The sequence below is a fragment of the Agelaius phoeniceus genome, chromosome 3, assembly GCF_051311805.1.
Source record: "Agelaius phoeniceus isolate bAgePho1 chromosome 3, bAgePho1.hap1, whole genome shotgun sequence".
NCBI lineage: Eukaryota > Metazoa > Chordata > Aves > Passeriformes > Icteridae > Agelaius > Agelaius phoeniceus.
In genome coordinates, this window is record NC_135267.1 from 47,846,007 (window position 1) to 47,868,629 (window position 22,623).

Genomic DNA, 22,623 nt, shown 5'->3' on the forward strand with positions numbered 1-22,623 from the left:
AACTGAACCTGGAATGTCCTCAGACAGCCGGCACTGCTCATTATTATCCCTCTGAAAGGCTGCCAGGAGAGGTTTAGCAGCCTCCACCCTTGGAGGTTTTCCAGATCCAAATAGACAGAGCCATGAGTAAATGCAGTCTGATCTCAGAAGGAACCCTGCTTGAGCTGGGCTTGGACTAGAGACCCCCTGGGCCCTCTTCCAGCCTCAGCTACCTTCTGGTTCTACGAAAGAAGCTATGTTTTGATAGGATACAGAAGAGACTTCAGAGAAACCTGTGTGCTATGTTCATAAGCTTTCAAGGGGAAACACAAGCTTCAGTCTGCACTGCCATGCACCAGAGTAACATAATGAAATGGTCTGCTGCATCCACTTGTCACCCAGGTACTGCCGGACCTTCATCTTGAGTTATGTGACAAAGTGATTGTACTGAAGTAAAGCAGTTTTTCAGTGTTTTACAGCTAAATGCTCAAGAGTTTGGAGGGGCAGTTCCAGCTGCATTTGTAACCACAGAGGGCATGTGGTGCTCCAAGTCCAGGAGCCAAATAGAAATGCTTGGACTGGATTTGATTCCCTACTCCCACTACTGCTTCTGTCCACGCATGGCTGCAGTGTCAGTGTGGTCTTTGGCAGCCTCCCCTAGTAACTCTTGGGCTTCAGGAGGTGCCTGAGCAAGGACAAATGTGAAAGAAAAACATTTACTAGGGCACCACCAACACCACTGCTGCAGCTCTGGAGCTTTTGTCTTACCCTGGAGACCCTCACATGTTAGCTTAAAAATCAAACACATCACCTTGATAGTATTAAGGGGGAGGGAATTTGGAGATTTGAACTATCTTGTCCTTAAATTCCATGACACAGTAATAAGACAAGGTGCATACTTTAGGAAAAAGTATATTATAGTTTGGGCTTTCCCATGGAAAGAAAGAGTGCTGAATATGTAGCAGCATTTTAACACTTTATAGCATCTCCTTCCCTCTTTAGAGGGCATGTACTGATTGTGAATTTTTATGCAATGATTTTCTAGGCACAATACATTAGAAATTTTGAAGAACTCTGCTTTCTCCATCTCAGAAAATACATGTATTTGGGGGTCTGCCCTTCAGATTTCAGAAATTCCTGCAATATAGATTTAAAGACAAGTTAAAAATAACACAGCATTTCTAGCAGCAAGACTTTAAGAATCAGATGTCACCCTACCCGACCTCAATTAAGTCTGGCTGAATCAGCTGGATGGGATCAAGCAGGGTGTGAAAATCTGTATTCTAGCAGTGGGCAGAGAAACGAAGGCCAGTTGGAAATTTCAGTGTGAAGCTGGTTCAGTATGAAGAGGAGAATTTCAAGTGTGAATGCGTGTATGTGTTCCTGCATGTGCTGGGGAAAGTTGGCTTGGCAAGGGAGACAGAGGAGAGCTTTGTGTTCAGTGCTTCCTCTGACACAGCTCAGCCTGTTCCCTATCTCCCAGTTTCACTTCTGAATGTGCAGGAACATGCGGTGGCTCCTTGTTCCCACCATCTTCATCATCCCTTATACTCAACAGGTAAGTTCATTAAAAAGGAGAAAAAGATTTTCCCTTTCCTCACCTTGTCCTGGTTAAAAGTTTTTATTTGCTTTATGACAAATTAAATTTCAGAGAAGTAAATTCCTCATAAAGAATAAGGAGCCATTCCCTACTCCTCAGTAAATTTCATTTGCAGCTTATTTGCTGCATCGGTTATGTTTTGGTAATTTTTTTTCTCTCTGTACACTGGTATGACTTAGTGGGAAGACAAAAGTGTTAGGGAAGCTTAAATTGTCACTGACCTTGCTTTGTTTTTTTCTTTCTTTCTTTTTTTTTTTAAATAAGCAAAAATTACTACCTGATGCAGTAAGAAAGTAAACATCTTACTCATGCTTATATTCCATATATACATATATACATGTGTTTGCAAATATATATAAACACATGCAGCAGTCGGACTTCAGCCTAGTTTTACAAACAAGAAAAGAACCTGGGCTGTGCTATACTTTGGCTCTTATGAGACAATTTTAAGTGACAGCTTTTCCTAAAGGTGTTTGTGTCAAAGGCCAATTTCATTACTTACTTACCTAATTTTGAAAATCCACTTTACATGTATACAGTGTATTTTTCCTTTACAATTAAGATGAATGTCAACAGAATTTTCAAATGGCTGTCTCCCTCCCCTTTCTGCCTATTTAAAGCTAGTCTAAGATAATCAAACATTAGTGATAGTACATTGCCTATTTTGATATTTGCTTATTTATGCCATACTGACCTTGTTCGATCTTTAAAACATGGGAAAACAAACAAAACATGAAGGGTTCTTACACAGTGGTCTCTTTTTCTGATCTGCCCTTAGGATCAGGAAAAATATGCAAGGGGCTTGTGTGATGTGAATAGCTTTGGTATAGAAACCTGGGGAAGCACAAATTAGAAAAATATTTAACTTGTAAACTGTACAAGCAAACTTTACATTTTCATTGTAACTTAATAGATATGTGAAGATGTTTCATGTCAGCTGAAGTTCTCAGTAATTCCACAGTTAAAACTGTCAGATATTCACCCGATGGTGTTTTTCTTACTTTGTAAGGACTTTTTTGTCTCCCACCTTTCAGCAGACACCTCTCCCTAAAAAAAGGAGAGAAGACTCCCCTAAGTAGAGGTCGGTAGGTTTTTAAAGCATGTTTCAATTTGTAATACAAATTAAACATATTGGGTGAAGCTCATAAGATTACTTCCTGCTACACATACCCATTTTGAAACATGATATCTGATTCAAGCCACATAACCTCATATTGCTGGCATATGGCCAAATCCCTGATGATGATAATAACAAAAATAATAATAATATTCTGCTTCTAAAGAAAGAAGCAGCAAGGAACTGTTTCCTAAAGCAAATGCATTGTCTTAAAGACTGCTAAATGTACAGGAACACCTGGTTGTCTTGTTTCCAGAACAATTCTTTAAGAACCCTTATATTCCAATGCACACATTCATCAAATTAACATTAGGGTCTATAGGAAAGGCTTAGCTGCCTTAAAAAGTATACTTGAGTTAATTGTTTCTGTATTATTGCTGAATTTAGGTAGAAAGGATTAGAAGAAATCCTTTAACAAATAACACATTTATGAAACTATCTTCTTTATACTGCATGGAATACCCCATGACATTGTTTAACATCCATCTACTATATGAATTGCTTATGTAAATTAATATCTAGCTTAAAAATCATTCAGCCAAAGGATTTGAAAGCTACTACTTTGGAGCTTCATTAGTGGCTGCAGATTAAGATATCATAAGTATAGTTGTAAATGACCATGAAAAATGGAAATTAGGGGTAGAAAAAAGGCTTTTAAAAGGTCATTTACTACTGCATTCAATTAAGCCAGCTCAATTATGCTGCAAGAGCTTTCCTGGGCTATGACATATGAAATGCTGAATTCTGCAGATACTTCCAGTTTGGAAATTAAGCAGCAAGGAACCCCAGCTGAATGAACCCTTTCCCTCAGCATGTCTGCTGGACGTGATTTCTACACCAGCAGATCCTCACAGTTTGCAGGAACAGACAGAAACTGATAGGCTGGGCTTCACATGCCCAGAAAAAAAATATAGGATATATGTTCTGGGTGTTTTTTTGCAAGCTTGATGGTGATACTGGCACCTGATGAAGGGCTTGGTCTTCTTTCCCTTTTGCTCTTTGGGCAGTCAGAGCTGTGTGATGAGAGGGCTTCCAGGCCCTGTGCTGTATAGTGGCCAATGCTGTGCATGCCCCCACTTAACTACAGAACCAGTCATCCATGGAGAATAACTATACCACAATCTGCATTTCTGCTGAAATCAGCAGCATGAAAACATTGAATGCTAAGACCTAAACTGCTACGTTTTAGTTGTAGTTCTTAAAATATGCAGATAGACTATAGCTATCTCAAATAGATCCTTTCACACTGTGCTAACTTAATCTGCCCCCATACCTCAGAAAAATAGGCCCATCAAGAATTAGTTTGTCCTTCCTTTACTTAAGAAAAAAAAAAAGAAAATAAATAAAAAAAAGAGAAAAAGACATGAATTCTGTGACAGAATGTGTAAACCAGTAAATTCTGGCTAGATCTTAGCTTCCTGCTGCCGATACAAATCTCTTTAATGAGATGTGTTTTTGCTCTGTAAGCTCTGGATTCAATGAAGGCTTAGTCATGCAAATAAATGCACTCTTAGAAAGTGACCTATTAAACTCAGTACAGCTATTACCTCCCTCACTAGGATTAATTTTTTGCATCTAGCACAAGAGCATTTGTAAATATTATAATGCTCCTTCCCAAGCATCTACTCAAATTTTGGAGCAAAAGTAACATTCAAAAGAGGTTCCCTATTTTAAAGGGGTCTTGCCATCAGAACTGGCACACAGGACTGTGGCTGGCTATAAAACACTGTGAGGAATCAAAAGCTAATTAATTTGATAGAAGGTTTCTAGGAAGAAATATTTACAATAAAACCACCATCTACTTTAAAATACTTTTTTAAAAACTTCTTTTCAGTTTTGTTCTATAGAAGGCAAGGGAAAAACCAGTGAATTGTGTTTTGTACAAGCAGTAGGCCAGGCTCACTGGTGGAACATCTCAGTGTATGATACTGATAAAAATGGTCCTCTGCCTTCTACCTAATCCTCATAGCCGCTCTCACTTTTTGATCTTGTCAAATGAGAAATGTTGCGCATTTTCATGCAACTTGTCAGTTTTTTCCATCTTGACTTCATTTTATGCTATTCCAGCTACACATACTGCATTCAGTGCTCAAAATAGCACGCTCTGTGTAAGTTTTTCCACAGCCCACCAGAGCAGCCTGGAGATAAACCTGGAGAAACTGGTGAAGTCCAGCGCAAGGAGGTTTGCCGCTGGCCGTGCCGCTGCCCGCCGGTGCCAGCCTGCACCCCTGGGGTCAGCCTGGTGAAGGATGGCTGTGGCTGCTGTAAGGTCTGTGCCAAGCAGGCAGGAGAGCCCTGCAATGAAGCAGATGTCTGTGATCCCCACAAAGGGCTCTACTGTGACTACTCAGAAGACGAGCCTAGGTATGAAACAGGCGTGTGTGCATGTAAGTTGCTCCTTCATGTTCCCTTCTTGAAATCCAAGAGGGTGGGGACCACCAGGTGAATGGTTTTGGAGGAAAACTGCTTGCAGGTGCTGCACAGCTCTGTGCTAAAGAATTCATCCTAATTTAGTCCTCCAACTGCTCAGTCAGAGAATCTGAGAGTAGGGCTGGGACTGAATTTCAACTTACCTGCATTAGTGAAACCAGGTCATTGTGCCCAAGCCTGTTATTGGCAGACATATTGATGTCCGATTTACAAAGCTGTGGATGTCATAAAGACTGACCACATTTTAGCACCCTGTTTAGCAAGACCCATGTGCTCTTCCCATATTAGTAACTGCTGTTCACCATTTTCAGATCTGGTAGCTGTAGGATGTGAGCTCAATGGAGTTTATTACACCAACGGGCAAACCTTTCAGCCCAACCGGCTTTATAAGTGCCTGTGTGTCAGTGGTACAATCGGATGTACCCCTGCATTCACACCAAGATTAACAGGAAGCACCTGTGCCCAGGTCTCAGGCAGAAAGAAGCCAGGACAATCCATCTGTGGCCTGGGACAGGACAAGCAACTTCAATCAACCAACTACAGACTGATGTCAGGTGAGCCTGACTACACTGGTAAACTTTTCTGCACATGAGCCTTTCTGCATTTAGTGTCCCTGGCTCCAGCAGCCAGCACACTGGCCCTTGCCCAATTCTTGCTCAAGGCTTTTGCAAGAGTGACTGTTGTGTCCCACTTACCCCTCTTACTCTCAGGTCACAGACTCATTTCTCTAAACCTAATAAATGTGAAAAGCAGAAAGGCTTTTGGCTTCTGTCACCAGGGAATTGGCCAAAGCATCTTTCTGCAGAGGTCTGCTGCTCATCGGATCAGCCCAATTAGGGATGCTGCTGGACAGCCATTTTGCAGCCTGGGAACTGCCCCACTTTTTCCTGCTTTGTGGTGTTAGCCAGTCTTGGCTTTCTCATACATATATTAACAAAACACAGGTCTCTTCTTTCAATAGAAAGCAGAAAATTATAAAAATTGCCTTAGTGGCTTTCCTGCATTCACAAATTTTGGTCACTGCAAGAACAATACTCCCCCCACCCAGTTCTTAATTCAGCCTGATGAAAAGCATTCATCAGCTTGTCCATGCAGCTCTGCCAGGGTCAGTGGATAGTCCCTTTAAGTCCATTCTTGCTCTGCAGCTAACACTAGTTCTCTTTTGCACTCTAAGGCAGCACCATTGCCAGAAGCAGCTATGCCAGCCCTTCCCTGGCCACAGCTGCTATGCTTGTGCCATCTCCTTCCCTGTGCATGTGCAACTTTCCATGGTGAAAGTCATCTTTGTTACAGCCAATGCAGGTACCAGAAAGCAGAGCCATTTATTTGGTAGCAGACTGAATCACTATCATGGATCAATAAAATAAAAGGATAGCAACACTTATCAGAAAAACTTTATCAAAAGCTGCTGAGAAAATCAGCTGCTGCACATCAATCAATCTGCAGGTAAATAGACCTGCTTACAAAACCTGAAGTCCAGTTTGGACAACTTCTCACATGTAAGCAGTGGTGACACAAGTAAGCCAAATGAAAAAAAAAATCATCCTTACTTCGAATTATGGTTCTGGAATTTGGATCAGCTGTACAGCATAGTCCTCAGAGCAGACACCCAGCTGGCAAAGCACATTTTCTGTTGGGCTCAGTTCAGGGACCCATCACCCTGTCCCTGTGGTGGCTGTACGATGGTGCTCTTTGGGAGCCTTCTGAGAAAAATACCAGGAAATTTTTTTTCCAAGTAAAGTCTTCCCCCTCCCAGTCCAGCAGAATTATCTTGTCAACTTGTCCATAAATTCCATGGATGGCTCAATGGGCTAATATGTATTTTGAAAAGTCCCTTTTCTGTTAGAGTGGATAGTAAGTGCTTAAGTTTCATTTTACTCCTCTTGCTTTGTTTTCTGGCTTTCTATTCAATTTGATTTACCTAATTCAGATACACAGAGATGTAACTAGGTCATACTTTAAAAAATGTAACAAGTATAAACAACCATTTAACTTCCTTTTATTTGTTGCAGATCTGTGACAGGCTTTTAAAATGCTTACTTCAATGAAATCTTTAAATTGCTGTCTACTTTCTAAGTAGACAGCAGTTCTGGTAATTCCAGGTAATTCTGCATGTGCTCTTATGTAAATGCACAGATTCCACACAGATTTTCTGTAGAACTTTTCCATGGCAATTTTGTTTCATTTTTAAGTACACTCCACCTAATCCAGCCCTCCTGCTTTTTAGTGGTATCTAAAAGTGATTGGATAATTTCATTCCTCAATACAAAACCTAAAGTCTTATCAATTTCTACGAAGACACAAATATTAATGTTCTCAGCAGCCTTTATAAACTATGCTTGGCCTAAAATAAAAGAAAAATCTGGACATTTCATAAGAATTCCACAATTATCTCTTGTCACACAACATTTTCATCAAATGAAACTGGAAGGTGATATAATACATGCAATTTCATAGTCCTTGGTAGGATCTGAGTATCCAGTATCACCAAAGTGTAACTGCAGCTCAGCTGAATTTTGTATAAATGTTATTTATGTCTCATTTTTAGGTTTACCTACAGAAGTACCTTCATGAACAGAAATCAAATTCTTATCCTTGTATTTTCATTTCATCCTTTTGGGGCTGCATAAATAAAATATTGCTGTCTTAGCTTACAGAAGCTTACCACTAGTTTTGAAGAAAAAGTGCCTCATACAGGCAACTCCCTGGACACCCTGTTCCAGGACCTGTGGCATAGGCATATCCAGCAGAGTGACCAACGACAACAGAAAATGTGAAATGAAAAAAGAAAAGAGATTATGCTTCATCCAGCCTTGTCTGACCAATATGCTGAAGAAAATAAAGGTATTTTCTAGCATAAAATTAGTTCCTAATAGAAAATGAAAATATTGGAACCAATGGAAAAATGGATATATTAGCAAGTACTAATAAAACATTTACTTCTTTCTTTTTTATGGGTTTTAAAATAACTCTTCTATGTTTTCTACCATTAATGTTCCTGTTTCAATAGCCAACTACAGATGTACAATTTCAAACAAAAGAATGTAATGTCCTGAAATGTAAGTGCTGCTAATGCTGTCCTGATGCACAGTCACTCTGAAAGGATCTCCTGTTTGTTGACTGACAAAGGAAAAAACAGGCAGCTTTCAGACTGCGTAACTTTCAAGATATTTCTAAGTAAATGTTGCAACTTTTTCTTACATGATCTGCAATTAATGTTCAGAGTTTTCTTTGTTTTAATATTAAAGATTCCAAAGGGAAAAACATGCCAACCAACCTTCCAGCTTCCAACAGCAGAGAAGCTAGTTTTTTCTGGATGCTCAACTACTCAAAGATATAAACTAACTTTCTGTGGTGTATGCTTGGACAAGAGGTGCTGCATTCCTAACAAGTCCAAAATGATCACTGTACAGTTTGAGTGTCCCAACGAAGGCTTCTTCAGGTGGAAGATGATGTGGATAACATCGTGTGTGTGCCAGAGGATTTGCAGTGCTCCAGGAGATATATTTTCCCAACTCAAACTCCTATGACAAATTGCACCATTGACTGTAACACAGGGAGTGCAACAGCACATTCACACCCTGAAGAGGCAGCTGCCTGACTCCCTGCCACAGCAGTGTTTATCATGAAACTGCAGAAGTGAATATTCACTCATTTATTAACTAGCACCTGTAAAACGCCAGAGGGCATCTTTTTAAATGTAACTGTTTTTACATTCCTGAGGAGATACATTCCTGAGGATGTATCCGACACTAGCAGTACTCAAGCAAGAACTCTTGGTGACTGTGAAAGGTACAGCAAGAGGGCTTCATACCCCATGGTAACAAGCTTTTGCCTACAGATACAAATAGATGTATTGCCCTGTAATACTTCATCTGTCATTCTTCATTCTTAAATTAACATTTTCTGCTATACATCTGAAATAGTAAAACACATCAATGCTGAAATATTGAAACAGAAGTTGTCAACTTCAATCTCAGACTGCTTTTTGCAACAGTCTTTCTCTAGTGTTATGGATATAAACACTGGATGTGCAAAGGAACAAATAAGTGGGCAACTGCAGATAATAGATGCAAGACTTAAGAAAATTTATAGTTTTAGAACTTTTTCTTTCTCAACATTCTTCATTTCTCAACAAATGTTATCACAATACTTTATTGAATACTTCTGGGCTTACACATTCAAAATTGTGCTTACTTACATATCCACTCCAACTCTACTAGAAGGACTTCAAATTTCAAGAAATCAATCCATTCTGATCTGTAACAGCTCACTGGCAAGCAACTGGAAATAGCTGTACATTCTATTCTGGAAAAATTCTCACTGTAATATAAAAAGCTGCTTGATACTCCGATAATTATAAATATTAAAACATCTATTTTACTTGCATTCTTTCAAGGCTATAAGCGTTTTTCTACAAATGGTATTAACTTCATCATAAGTGCATGTTTTACTCAGAGGTATTCTGTATTATCTCATTATCAAGTGCAACTCAGTATTCATTAATATGAATCATTAAAATATTAATTAATATTCCAAGCATAATACTTGAAACAAAATTTATTTTTTAAAATTTTCTGTTATTGCTGATTTTGGTATTAACTGAGAATCCTCTAATATAGTTAACTACAACACAGGAGCAGAAATACCAAAATGAGGAACATAGCTTAGAGCATTCTGAAATGTCTACTGCAAAGTGTAAGAAAGCAGTTTCATTAGAGACTTGCTTTCATCTTTGAAAAGACTACATGGGCTTTTCTTCTCTTTGTAGTTGCTTGTTAAAAACTAAATCTAGCAACGGTGATCCTTCCTTGAAGCAAGACCAACCTTTAGTTTACTGGAAGTTGAAAGTCTAAGAAAATAATTACACTTTTGGCTGCTACATGCAACCTCTCCTCCTATTCTTCACAGCATATTGTGTGTCAATTTACTCCACAGTTAGGATTACTGTCCTTACTGATACCAGCCACAATTAGGTGCCTTCAAATCTTTCTCACAGGCATGGCTCCCCACTTAATGATCACTCTTGAGGAAAGGAAGCTGTTCTGCTGGTCCCACTTTGGAATTACAATAGCCAGGCATGCTGAAAGTCATTCTGGTTAACTGAAGTGGCTGGATGTTTAGGGAAAGTGCTTTTTTGTTTTTAAAATCAGTTCTTCCTTCTTTAAACAGCTATCTTCAGTCTTGAAGGATCTATTCTAGGCCCACCTTTTGTAGCATCCAATTCATTGTACTCTTCTATTAGGTCAGACAAAGAGGATATAGCTTCTGAAAAACAGCTTTGCTCCATCCCATCTATTTGCAGATAATGGTGAAGGTGAGCCTAAGAGGATAAAAAAAAAAAAAAATCAGTGTTATCCTTTTCTTGGTATTTGATTGCTTTGGCTCAGTAAATACCAGTTAGCCTGTACTGAAGGGGGGGAGTGCAAGCAGTGTTGAAATGGCACTTAGAGATTTGTATCATGACATCCCTTGTTTAAACACTTGGCAAGTCTGGTAACAATCCCCTAGTGAATCACAGTCAATATTACTGACTTCTTAAAATCCATCTTTTCATATTGCGTTCTTGGGTACACCAGACCAGCTGTGGATTGGGTTTACATGGCAGGGGTTTGGCAGCAGGGAAGTGCAGGGCTGCAGGGGTGGCTTTTGTGAAAAGATAACAGGAGCTGCCCCCATGCTGAACAGAACCATCCCAGCCAGCTCCACTATGGACCTGCCACTGGCCACAGCTGAGACCACTAGTGATGCTGGTAATGCCTCTGTGACAACTGGGGGGTAAAAATGCTGCACAACAGCTGTGACAGAAGACTCAAGAAAATGTGAGAGAAACAGTCCTGCAGACACTAAGATCAGCAAAAAAGGAACAGAATTCTGAGGCTGGGAAGAAGGCAGTGGAGTGGGGGTGAAGGTGTTTTCAGTTTTTTTTTTTATTTCTTGCCATCCTACTCTACTATTATTGGCAATAAATTAAACTAATTTTCCAAATGCCAAGTCTGTTTAGCCCATGACAATAACTGGTGGTTGTTCTCCCCGTCTTGATCTTGACCCACAAGTTTTTCACTGTACTTTTCTCCGGTCCTGCTGAGAAAGTGAAGTGAGAGAAAGCTCGGCGGACTAAAAGGTTTAGATTAGATATTTGGAAGAAACTCTTTACTGTGCACTGGAACAGGTTGCCCAAAGAACCTGTGGATGCTCCATCCCTGCAAGTGTTCTTGGCCAGGTTGGATGGGGCTTTGAGTCACCTGGTCACACAAATGAAACCCTTGGGCTGTTAATTATAAACAGTCTCTTCACAACACTAAGATCTGGGTTTCTATATTGCAAGATGCTAGTGATTAGTGACTATGGATGTTATAATGATAAGAGTTGCACCTTTTTCTTGTAGAGCTTCATAAATCTGTCTTTGAGTTCAATGAAAGTTGGTTTTACACAGGTGTTGTTTGCTAAAGCCAGAAGGGAATGGGAATGACCCACAGGAGGTACTGAACACAAACCAGTTTTCCAGCCCTCTTGATTCCAGGAGACAAAGTGCAGAGAAGGCTTCAACCTGTGATACAAAAATCTAATTAACTAAGGAATATAAAGAACACAAAGGCTAACAACTAACAGTCTGAAAGATTAACATTTATGCACTCAGGATTAAGGAAGACAGTTATAACTATCACTGTGAATAAGGTATTTTAGACTTCAGACTAAACCACTGTGTCTCTATGTTAAATTTAAATTGCAAACATCAATTGTGTTTTGTTAATTTAATGCATCAGGATTTGAAAAGTGAAGTTACAAGTACCTGTTTCTATAAAAGAGACTGGAAGCACTCTGAGATTTAATAATTTAATAAAGGGGCAGATTAATACTTTGTGAGGGTAATCAGTCTACCTGTAGTTTTGAAATAAGTAAAATACTTTAGATTCCCAGAAATTTTCCCCATGCAACCCTGTCTGCCTATAAATTCCATTTTGCCTGGCTTTCCTGTTACATCTATGTAGCTCAATACTGTTAAAGAAAATGGGTGCTAACACAACACAGAGTTGTTAAAATAAAGATTATTTCCTACCTATGTGAAAGTAACCATGGAAAGAGAAGGGCCTTCTGTTCAGCAAAACCAAACTTCTACTACAGAACTCATTACTCCAACATCCTTTGCTGTTGGGAGACCCCTGAAAGGGTGGACTTTGTTTTTTTTTGCAATTTTGAGGAAGACAGGAGTAGCACCTCCCTTTATTTGAAAATCCAGGAATAACTTTTTTTTTCACTCATTACATAAGTTAATTATGTTTTCTTCCCTTCTAAAATTAAGAAAAGGAAGTTGGATTAAACTGATTTGGTATTGAAACTGTTCAAATGAAAAGCTGGAATGCTCTGGACAACTGCCAATATCTGTACAAATCCCATGACTACTCTGTGTGGTATTACAAACCTTTCAATATTTCTGCGAAGGTCTGAAACCTGCACATTTCCTCGAACAAGAAGTGCACAGGCCAGGTAGAGGCTGTGCTTTGGATCTGCTTGAATTAGTTGATGATCTCTGCTAAAGGCATCTGAGAACATCTGATCCAACCTGGGTGAAAAGAAAACAGTTATCTACTCTTACTAAAGTAGGATACAAAGGCTCTTCAGAATGTCCCCCTTCAGGGTTTAAAAGTTCATAAAATCCTGGATAAAGGTACATTTAACCCAGGACCATAAATGATAGGAAAGATTCAAACCTTTATATATACATATGTTGGTAATAGAGTTTTTAAAAACACACTAGATCCATTTTTTCCTCAACCACAAGTTACAACCCACTGTTGAATCAGAGAAGTTGCCTTTATAAAGACAATTTGAGGCCAATGGTTACAAAGTCTTAAAATTATGTAAAAGGATTTAACTACTTGGGGTTCTGGTTATGTGGCAATTTGAGTGGACAATCTCACTGGAAAGGATCTGACAAGGGATATCAAAGTGCTGACCCTTACAGAACTGATTATCTGCCTGTTACACTTCATTATTTAAAAGGATCAATGAGTCATAGAACTGTATTAATTTTGATTAATGATTTGGGAAAAGACAGGCTATATCTACTTGCCTAGTCTACTTATTCTAATTTTATCACACATGACTACTTTAAAAGATGACACTGCAGATCACATTCTTTCTCTCTTCACTTCCTTAACCAAGTTTCACTGTACTGTGGGATACCAAAGATGGTGTTCTGTGGACTCACAACATCTAAGACATTCTTTCCACTGGTTCCAAATACTGTACATTTATAACCTCTATTTCTTTTTTTGTTGTATCATCTCTGCCACAACCTGCCTATTACAAAAAAATAAAGGCAATAAAAATATTACTGTTCCCTCTTCATTCTGAAACATCTTTGACCACCTCCTCATAGTCAGCTACCTTCCCCCAGCCCTACACCATATCCTCAAGGTATGTTCTCAACAGATCTGACTGTCACAACTTGGAAAATAAGTGTGGTCCTGCCCTCTTCTCCACTTTGCATACTTCCATCACTTACCCTTAGCTGTCTCTACCACTATTTGTCTCTATCTCACTCTTGCTGACTGAACATAATCCACCAAACCCAGTAAAATCTATTTTAACTGGTAATCTTTCTGCTATGCCAATGGGATAAATATCTCACAAAATTTGACACATTAAAACAAGATGTTAACTAGGCTCACTGCCCTCACTGCATCTCCAGACTGAAGTAAGATAAATACTGAAGTATTTCCCCAAAGAGCCTAGTTAATCCCTTGTTTGTCTTTAGAGTATTTTGTCAGTCAAGTACAAGCTGTTATTCAAAAAAACTTGTGGTGTGGGTTCTAAGTAATACATTTTCCCAACAGAACCACTTCCAGCAGAGATTAAAAGCATGTCAAGTTTACTGGCTCAACCATTACATAGAAAAGGGACAGCAGATGTTCCATAAATCAGCAGGATGAATTTGAAAATGTGGCAGATATACAAGTTTCAGAACTTCTACCCTTAGTTTGACTACAGAATAGAATTTTTAAATGAAAACTATGGAAAAATCAGAAATTAAGCTTTAAATGTGAAACTCCAATAATATTTTTTCTTACCTTCTAGAAGGAACATTAACATCTGCCAGTGTATACAGAGGAGTCAAGCTTGAAACCAAATAATGAAGTCGAGGAAATGGAACCAAGTTCATGCTGATTTCATTAAGATCCATGTTTAGGGAACCTTCAAATCTAGCAGAGCTGAAAAATTAACAAATTGCTATGAAACTGATACAAACTAAGTACATCACTTCTATAAAACAGTGAAATCTATTTTCCAGCTGTTCTGTACAATAAAACTGTAAAACAACATGGCATTTAAGCAAGTGTTCGAGTATAATCACAAAACTTTCACATCTGTCAGTAACAGTGCTATGTCTTACTTATACTTCTCATTAAAGAAGAGTAAGTTACCAAGAGCGATTCCTTGTTTCCCAATTGGAGTCTTTAGCATTGATTTATTATCATTAATAATCTTTAATACCACTTAATACTGGTTAATTAGTACCAGCTAGTTAATACCAGTTAATTATTACCACTTTTACTAAACAGGCTATAGTAAAACACATGTGACTTAGCATTCCTGACAAGCTGTTTAAAAGAAAAACAGGCCAACCAGAAGTATAAAGTATATTTCTGGCAGCAATAGACAGTTTATGAGCACAAATGATCTGACAATATTTACAAAATAATGCCTAGAAAGCCAAACCTCCATGGGTTCCATTAGGCACTTGTAAAAGACAATTTCCTTCTGCCTATAAACTTACCTCAGGCTTAAGATTATCATGGCTAAAGCAGCACCACTACAATCTGAATACTTCCAAGTACTTTAGCATTTAGTAACCAGTTCTTATAAAGAGAAGACTCATACTGTAATATGAGTAATTAATACTACTCAAGTTGATGCAGGCCTGCATATTTACAGCACCCACCACCTCCAGCAATCCTACTTTGTTACAGAGGAATAACCTGTAACTTTACCTTGTCAGGTTCAGCAGCAAGTTGGCAATGATGTTATTCATTGCATCAAATGGCTTCTCAGGTACTGTTTTTGCACTGCCTGCACTTGATGTCACCAAGCTGTTTTGCTTCACAGTTGATCCTAACTTCCCAGAATTGATCATCTGATGAATTTTATTAACTATCTCAAACAGAGACTTTGAAAGAGAGGGAAAAAAAAGCACAGAAGTAGTATTGAGTACAGAACTTTGAAATTCAGTACCACACATTTAATTTCTAATAATCTTGAAAGCTCAGACATTGTAATGTTAGGTTAAAGATTATACCTTGATACATCTAAGTCCAACTTTTGAGCAATTTCAGTTGATAGAAGTGTTTCTAAGTCTGTGCCTTACATATCACAAATACATACACAGCTTGACTCAGAAGTTTGAACTTTATTCAACTATTCAAAATGCTTATGAAAATTTAAAAAGCAGTTTTAGAAGAGAACACCTGTGAAGCAAAAAATGTAGTTTCTAACTAAATTTCATTTTCTCTTGCTTTTTTCATAAACAAACACCAAGACAGCCACTGAAGCTAGATTCAAATGAGTCTAGCACTTTGCAAGGTCAGGTATATCTATGATTCCCATATCACTAATCAGCACAGTTAAGCTTGTTGGAATCTGGAGAGATCAGAGGTCCTTGAAGCACCCTACTAATACCATGCACAAATTGATTGTTAAAAGAATTGAAGACACTATCTCAGTAAATAGAAGTTTTTCACGTTTATCTTGAAATAGACATGATAAAATTTACTCTACCTTAGTTTGAAGGAGCAGAGCGACTTTTTAGTGATACCCATGTCCATTTCAAAAGCTTGCGACTTAGAAGTTAAATTATTACTTTAAAAACTGAAATTATGCTTTCGGATATTTTGTATGCAAATCAGTACTGAAAAGGAAGAGACATTTCCACATTCTAATAAAAAAAATTACATAAATAGTATATTATTTCTTACTTCATTCTCTATTGGTAGCACACAGTCTGCATGTTCATTAAGCTCCTTCATAGCCAGAACACTGTTATATGGAGATGTAATAACATCATCTTCACCAGAGGGATAAACTGAAGTAACAAATCTATATACTTCTGGGAATTCCTCCTCAAGCAAGTTTAGTACAAAAGTTCCAAGACCAGATCCTGTCCCTAATTATGAATGAAGACATAATGAGAGAAGACAGGTTCCCCACATTATCTTAGGCTCTACGACTCATGTAGGAGACATACAACTTTTCAATTATATATATTAATGAATATTTTCTGAAGCATTTGGCAGACAGTAGAGGGTACTCAAATATAATTAAGGCAGGAAGGTTTGTCCCAGACAGGAAATTAATTATGTAATAAAATTACTTCCCACAGTATGTCAGTCAGACTGAAGAATACAGTCTGAAAAATTTCTGCAAACCAAAAAGGCCTACGATGTAACAAACATTTTTCTGACCTAGTATTTCTACTTCTTGTTTTGAATTCTTTAATTTGAATTATGAAACACAACATTTGCTTAAAAGCATTGAACTGCCCCAAACAATACTATTTTCATTTTAGGGTTTCTTTATGAAATTTTCTCATTCTTCAGTAAAAACAGAACTGCCCCTTCCCCCCAGCAGACAGGCTTTTTTCCTCACTAACACTAAGCACACAGCCCTGAGTTCGAAACAGAGAACTGAACTGTGGTCTTTTTCTGAATATTCAGCTACATTCTCAGTGGCAGACAGTTTAATCTATGAACAAGACAGCAGTTTTCAGAATAACAGAAACAGTACCTCCAGGGTATCTGAAATTAAGCCACAAAAAAGGCCTTTGACAAAATCCTTGCTTCATATTTAGAGCTATTTTCTGTGTCTTTTTACACATCATAACCAGTTACAATACATGCTACTCTCAGATTTCTGGGGTAGGAAGGCTTAATGGCAATGCAATAATGACAAAACTTACACCACAAAGGATTCTTCCTTTTGGCTTATTAATTAACTAGATCAGATTCAAGAGAATTATGAAGAAGGAAAATAGAAAAACAAAGTTTTTCCAAAGTTAAGCAACATTAGAAGTCTCCTTCAAAGCCTTTTGGAAAACTCTTTCCCCACAATTAAAATGATTATGACAATGCTGTCGGTGTTCAGAAGTCACTGACCCTTCTTCTGATCAGTAATATCTCAGTGTTTGTCTTTGGTACCTGTCTTGACCTACTCACTGCCTCATCTTTAGAATTTTAGCTGCATTTGTGTTCTGGGTAGCACATCAGAGCTCCTCAGTGCTCTAATATAACTAGTGATAAATAATTACAGGTCCACTTAATTGTACTATGTTAATTTTTTTAATCTGCTTTCTGAATGACATAGATTATTATACTGATTTTCTTTTCAATATCCATGTTTGCTTTTTTTTTCATCTGTGGCTATTGCAGTCATACTCCCCATAAAAAGATTACTTACCACCTCCCATGGAATGAATTATAAAGAAACACTGTAGACAGTCACAATGTTCAGCAGTTTTTCTCAGCTTTTCCACTATGTTTTCCCGGTACTGACAGCCATATATCTTATGACCCACAGCCCTGAGGATATGAAAAGTACTTTAAAACCTTCCCCCAAAAAATCAAACTAAATTTTTAATTTTAAATCCTTCTGTGTGACATTTTAGAGTTCAGGATCCAAAGCTGGGTGCAACACCTCATCTGTGAGAGTTTCTAAGTTGTGACTACATACGAGCATATGGGAGTCAGGACATGGTTCTAAATTGGAGGATGCAAAGAGATCTAAGTTCACAACTTTGGAGTATACACTTATTATTCTGTACTGGAAAGGAAAAACTCCCACGCTGGATAATCCAGTTGTAGTAATGAAAGCTACATAGTCCTTAACAATGGATATCCCCATGTAATAAATGTACAGATAATCTTTTGAGTACTATGCAAGTCAGTTGCTACTAGTAACAAAAAACCCCAAGCAGCTCATTTTCAACACACTTGTCTGCTAGATGGTAAAGACTGCTTTACTCTCCATATTGCACTCTCTTTTGGTACATTTGCTGGTGATTTGCTTTCCAGTCTGTAGTGCACTGAATATTATTAGAGCACCTTAAGGTCTCTGTGAAAATTTGGAATTCATTATGTTAACCAATCTTTTTCTGAATTTTTCTTTTGGTAATGTAGTTTATATGCACAAAGCCAGACTCTGCTTAGAAATCAGAAGTGCATTTGTTCATATATCTCATTTCCACAGTAGCTGCACAGTCTCAAACTAGATTATGGCTTCAACTAAGTAATGAAAGCAGCTGAATGCCAAAGAAATAAAAATAAAAAGCACACTCTTTTGTAAAGAAAATCAAAAAAGAAGAAAAAAGAGATAAAATGATATATCAGCAGAATTATTCTTCTGTAAAAGCCTTTTCAAAGCCCTCCTCCAGGCAACAGTGACTCCAAGTTTGCTGGTAAAATGCTGCAGCTCTCCAGGTGCAGAACGAAAGCTACGGTTTTCATTTCCCCTTTCAAATACCATCTAATTAGCTGCTAAGAAATGTGTTCTAAAGAGGTTCTCACCAGTTGTTTCCTGAACCAGAAACATCTGTGATAAGCTGCTTGCTATCAAACACATCCCTCAATGGTCCCTGTAGAATTTCATTTACCACACCCTCCTCCATGTCAATCAACAGTGCCTTCAAGAATGGAAAGAATTTAAATTCAGTCAGTAAGCAAACCACCCTTGAAATAATCACACAAAGAAATATGAAATTATTGACAATACAAAAGGAATTCTGTTTTTACTCTGCTCCAGAGAAACCTTCTCCCACCCTAGTTGTTGACTAGGAGACCAACTAGATTCACCCTAGCTGATTTGCTAGTTGTTTGATAGGACTGCATTTCAGATGAAATTTTGTTCAAATTTAATAATGTTTTGTCCCACTACTTAGGAATAAAAAAATTAAAACATTTTTATGTTTCAAGTTTCCTTGCTTCTTAATCATTTAAAGTGGCTCAAAGAAATCCAACCCTTAGTTAATAATATCTGCAATCATTTTATTAAAATTCCAATATGAGTTACTCAACAAGACTGGCAGCAAAGTGCATTACTGCATTAATAAAAGTATTAGAAATTTTACTTTGAAAGCAATACTTAAACCTGCATGCAATTTTAAGAACTTCATGAGAATTCCCACACAGTTGGGCATAAATATTCAATGTAAAAACAGTGACCTTTATAGATTGCCTTACTCGTGCTTTTAAAGAGCAGATTTTTCCTTTGTAAATATCAGGACCATTATCACCACTTCTGAAAAAAAAATAGTAACAGAAAAATCAAAGATCATATTTGCAGCATAAAATATATACTACAATAAAATTTTATCTCTTATATATTGTGTTTGGAAGACTATGACAACGCAGGCAAACAGAAACACCTTGAATATGCTGCTAATACCTTATAATTCCTGAAAGTAATGCAATTACAGGACATGAACTCACGCAGAATTATCCTAAACATTACTTCAAGAAGCTGAAAGATAAGCATAAAAGTTCACTCTCAGACAGAGCCTCTGCTTTGTAGCAATTCTACAAGCACTGCCAAAACTGGAAAGGATTATCTTTTATCAGCATGTGATACGTGTATCCTCATCAAACAATGGAAAAAAGCTCCACATGAGCTTTTCAGTGGGAGCAGTACAACGCTGTGCTTGGGCTCCAGGTGTGAAAGCTCTGTAACTGCACCAGCACAGTTCTGTGCTTGACTTGTTCTGCTTATTATGATTTACCAGTTCAGCAATCCTGCTGGGCTGACACAGCTAAATCCTCCTTCTTTCCCAGGACTGGTTGTACTGAGCCAACATAGGGGACTATACATTATGTTACATTTTTTCCCACTCAAATGATGAGATACTGGCCAAACTATGAGTCTGGCCAAACTATATTCAGCACAAGGTTTTGGGAAAAAAAGGCAGGGATACTGGAAGACTGATCTTATTTCCTCTTCCATTACTTACCTAATCTGGGAGCTGGCCAAGCCTAAATTTAAGGTATGTCTTAAGACCATCCCACATTTAACCACCATTATATTCACAAAACATCAGCTAAAATTCAGCACTGATGTTCTGAGCCTACCGAGTCCCATCAGGGACAAGGGGAAAAGAGTACAGGGCTGCACTGGATTACTGAAGAATTTTCCAACTTGTCACTCAGAGATGGTCTCTAGACACTTCTCATTAGGTGAGCAGCTCACAGCAGCCTCCAATACCCATGTGATTCCTCCAGCCTACATGACACCTGCAGGACTATACTATAGCACCGTAAATCCTCCTAGAGAATTTCTCTTCAGGGACTAACAGAATTCAAAGAGGAAATAAAACCAACCCCAAAACAATATTTATTTTTCTGATCTACCTTCTGATCATGAGTAATCTCATGAACTGGTTGATAAAAACTTACCTTGTATCTACGTTCCTAAAGAAACTGCTTAAGGCTTCATCATAAATTCCTTTCTGAAAGGAAACAACACAAAATTACGTGTAATGTCAAAAATTCTCAGTGTTTTTTCATGGAATAATTTAAGTTGGCAGGGACCTCTGAAGGATACCTGTCAAACTTCACAACTTGAAACTGAGTTAACATCTCTGTAGAACCCAGCTAGTTCTAGTCATCTCCAAAAAGAACATTTCGTTGAAACATCAGCTTGTTATTAAAAACTGAGAGAATGTAACTAAGAAATTAATTTTTCAGCACAAGATTAAGCAACTGTAGTCGTTTACTGAAGATCCCAATGCAATGATTAAATTGAAAAGCTGCTCTTCAGCTGACTCAGTTCATCACTGATACAACTCTCAGTTCATCATGAGTTCCAAGCCTGTGATACCAATGCCCATGGAGTTCTGCAAAGGGGACAGCCCAATCATACTGATTCCTGAACTCCCTGCCAAGGGGTTCAATGGCAATTACTTACCCCAACATAAAACTAAAGAGATCTGACAAGTTTAAATACCTTAAGTGCTTTATAGCCACAGCAAGAAAAGTGTGATTTTGTCCAGGGTACTCAGCACAATCCTATGCCCCCTTCATGTTGCTATTTTGGTCAGTAAAACTGCACAGCAAGCCATGGCATAAACTAACATGGAAAACAATGGTGGGCTTTGGGAGTGTCCTCTTTTGCTTTACTGCCATTGGCAAAGTCCTGTGTTGTTAACAGCCTCAGACCTGCTAATGCCTGGCTGTAGGCAGACACACTGAGCTTCCAGGGTGCAAATGCTGGAGAAAGCTGGCCAGAATTAGTGATCACAGAATATTCTGAGTTGGAAGGGACCTAGAAGGAACGTAAGAGTCCAACTCTTAGCCCTTCAAAAGACACCCCAAGAGTCAAACCATGTGCTTGACAGTGTTGTCCAAATGCTTCTTGGGCTCTGACAATCTTGGCGCTGGGGAGTCTGCTCCAGTGGCCAACCACCGCCTGGGTGAAGAACCTTTTTCTAATACGTAACTTAAATGTTCCCTGACACAACTTCAGGCCATGCCTTTGGGTCCTGTCACTGGTCATGACAGAGATCAGTGTCTGTCCCTCCTCTTCCCCTCAGGAGAACGCTGCAGACTGCCATGAGACCCTCAGTCTCCCCCAGGCTGAACAGACCAAGTGACCTCAGCTGCTCCTCATATGGCTTCCCCTCGACTCTTCACTATCCTCGTGGCCCTTCTTTGGACGTCCTCCAACAGCTTAATGTGGTTTTTTTTACATTGTGGCACCCAGAACTGCCCCCAGGACTCGGGGTGAGGCCGCCCCAGTGCAGAGCAGAGTGGGACAATCCTCCCCCTTGCCCAGCTGGCCATGCTGAGCCTGACGCCCCCCAGGACACCACTGGCCCTCCGGGGCACTGCTGACTCATGTTCCACTTGCCATCGACCAGGACCCCCAGGTCCCTTTCCACAGCACTGCTTCCCAGCCTCTCATTCTCCAGTCTGCCCATACATCCAGCATTGTCCCATCCCAGATGCAAGATGCGCTAATCCCCGTTAAACTTCACACGGCTGGTGACTGCCCACCCTCTGATTTAACAGGGTCTCTTGAGAGTTAACCTTACGTTTTGTTTTCATGATTAGTGAAACGGCACAAGAAGCTGGGGGTGGTTGTACCCACAGTGAAGAGCCCTTGGTTTAAGCAAACAAACACAGCGCTCTGCAGACACAGCGACGAACGCGGACGGCAGCGAGGGCGGCTCGCCCGGGCCGGCGGGGCAGCGGCGCCCTTACCTTGTTGACGGCGGCGTGTTCCCGCAGCGCCAGGTCCCAGAAACGGCATCCCACCTGGTTCCCGCACTGTCCCACTGCAAAGGGGAGAGACACGGCTCAGGCACGGGGAGGGGGCGGCGGGAGGTCCGGGCGCCGCGACCCCCTTACCCTGCACCACCACCGACTGGGTCATGGCAGAGCCGCCGGCGCAGGCCTCTTTCGAAATCGGCGCCCGGAAGCCGCGCCCCCCGAGTTCCTGCGGTGGAACGTCCCAA

The 22,623-nt window shown here is 39.3% G+C and overlaps 2 protein-coding genes across 3 annotated transcripts; one reads left to right on the forward strand and one right to left on the reverse strand.

Annotated features, from left to right (window-relative positions):
* Positions 1-1,474: 1,474 nt before the first annotated feature.
* CCN6 (cellular communication network factor 6) lies at positions 1,475-8,845 on the forward strand. Its single transcript, XM_077175210.1, has 5 exons — positions 1,475-1,537; positions 4,810-5,083; positions 5,438-5,680; positions 7,777-7,970; positions 8,375-8,845. Exons 1-5 carry the CDS (start codon positions 1,475-1,477, stop codon positions 8,654-8,656), a joined length of 1,056 nt encoding a protein of 351 aa, XP_077031325.1. The 3' UTR covers positions 8,657-8,845.
* Positions 8,846-9,265: 420 nt separating this feature from the next.
* On the reverse strand, positions 9,266-22,623 carry TUBE1 (tubulin epsilon 1). 2 transcript variants are annotated; one of them, XM_077175209.1, is made up of 12 exons: positions 22,517-22,623; positions 22,370-22,443; positions 20,564-20,616; positions 19,358-19,412; positions 18,686-18,801; positions 17,580-17,701; positions 16,103-16,290; positions 15,122-15,297; positions 14,201-14,341; positions 12,550-12,690; positions 11,502-11,676; positions 9,266-10,449 (listed from the first exon to the last, which is right to left on the reverse strand). In XM_077175209.1, the coding sequence occupies exons 1-12, from the start codon at positions 22,539-22,541 to the stop codon at positions 10,291-10,293; spliced, it is 1,425 nt and encodes a 474-aa protein (XP_077031324.1). In that variant the 5' UTR covers positions 22,542-22,623; the 3' UTR covers positions 9,266-10,290. The 2 variants fall into 2 exon arrangements, with proteins under 2 accessions (XP_077031324.1, XP_054485871.2); XM_054629896.2 differs by having other exon boundaries at positions 19,358-19,415.

Bases quoted from the DNA above. Each gene is read 5' to 3' on its own strand.
- CCN6 (XM_077175210.1), top strand. From the start codon at position 1,475: ATGTGCAGGAACATGCGGTGGCTCCTTGTTCCCACCATCTTCATCATC. The intron at 5,084-5,437 runs GTAAGTTGCTCC...CACCATTTTCAG, and splicing joins TGAAACAGGCGTGTGTGCAT to ATCTGGTAGCTGTAGGATGT. The intron at 5,681-7,776 runs GTGAGCCTGACT...TTGCTGTCTTAG, and splicing joins CAACTACAGACTGATGTCAG to CTTACAGAAGCTTACCACTA.
- TUBE1 (XM_054629896.2), bottom strand. From the start codon at position 22,541: ATGACCCAGTCGGTGGTGGTGCAGG. The intron at 16,291-17,579 runs GTAAGTAATCTT...ATTCATAATTAG, and splicing joins AATTCATTCCATGGGAGGTG to GGACAGGATCTGGTCTTGGA. The intron at 10,450-11,501 runs GTGCAACTCTTA...TTATCCTCTTAG, and splicing joins TGAAGCTCTACAAGAAAAAG to GCTCACCTTCACCATTATCT.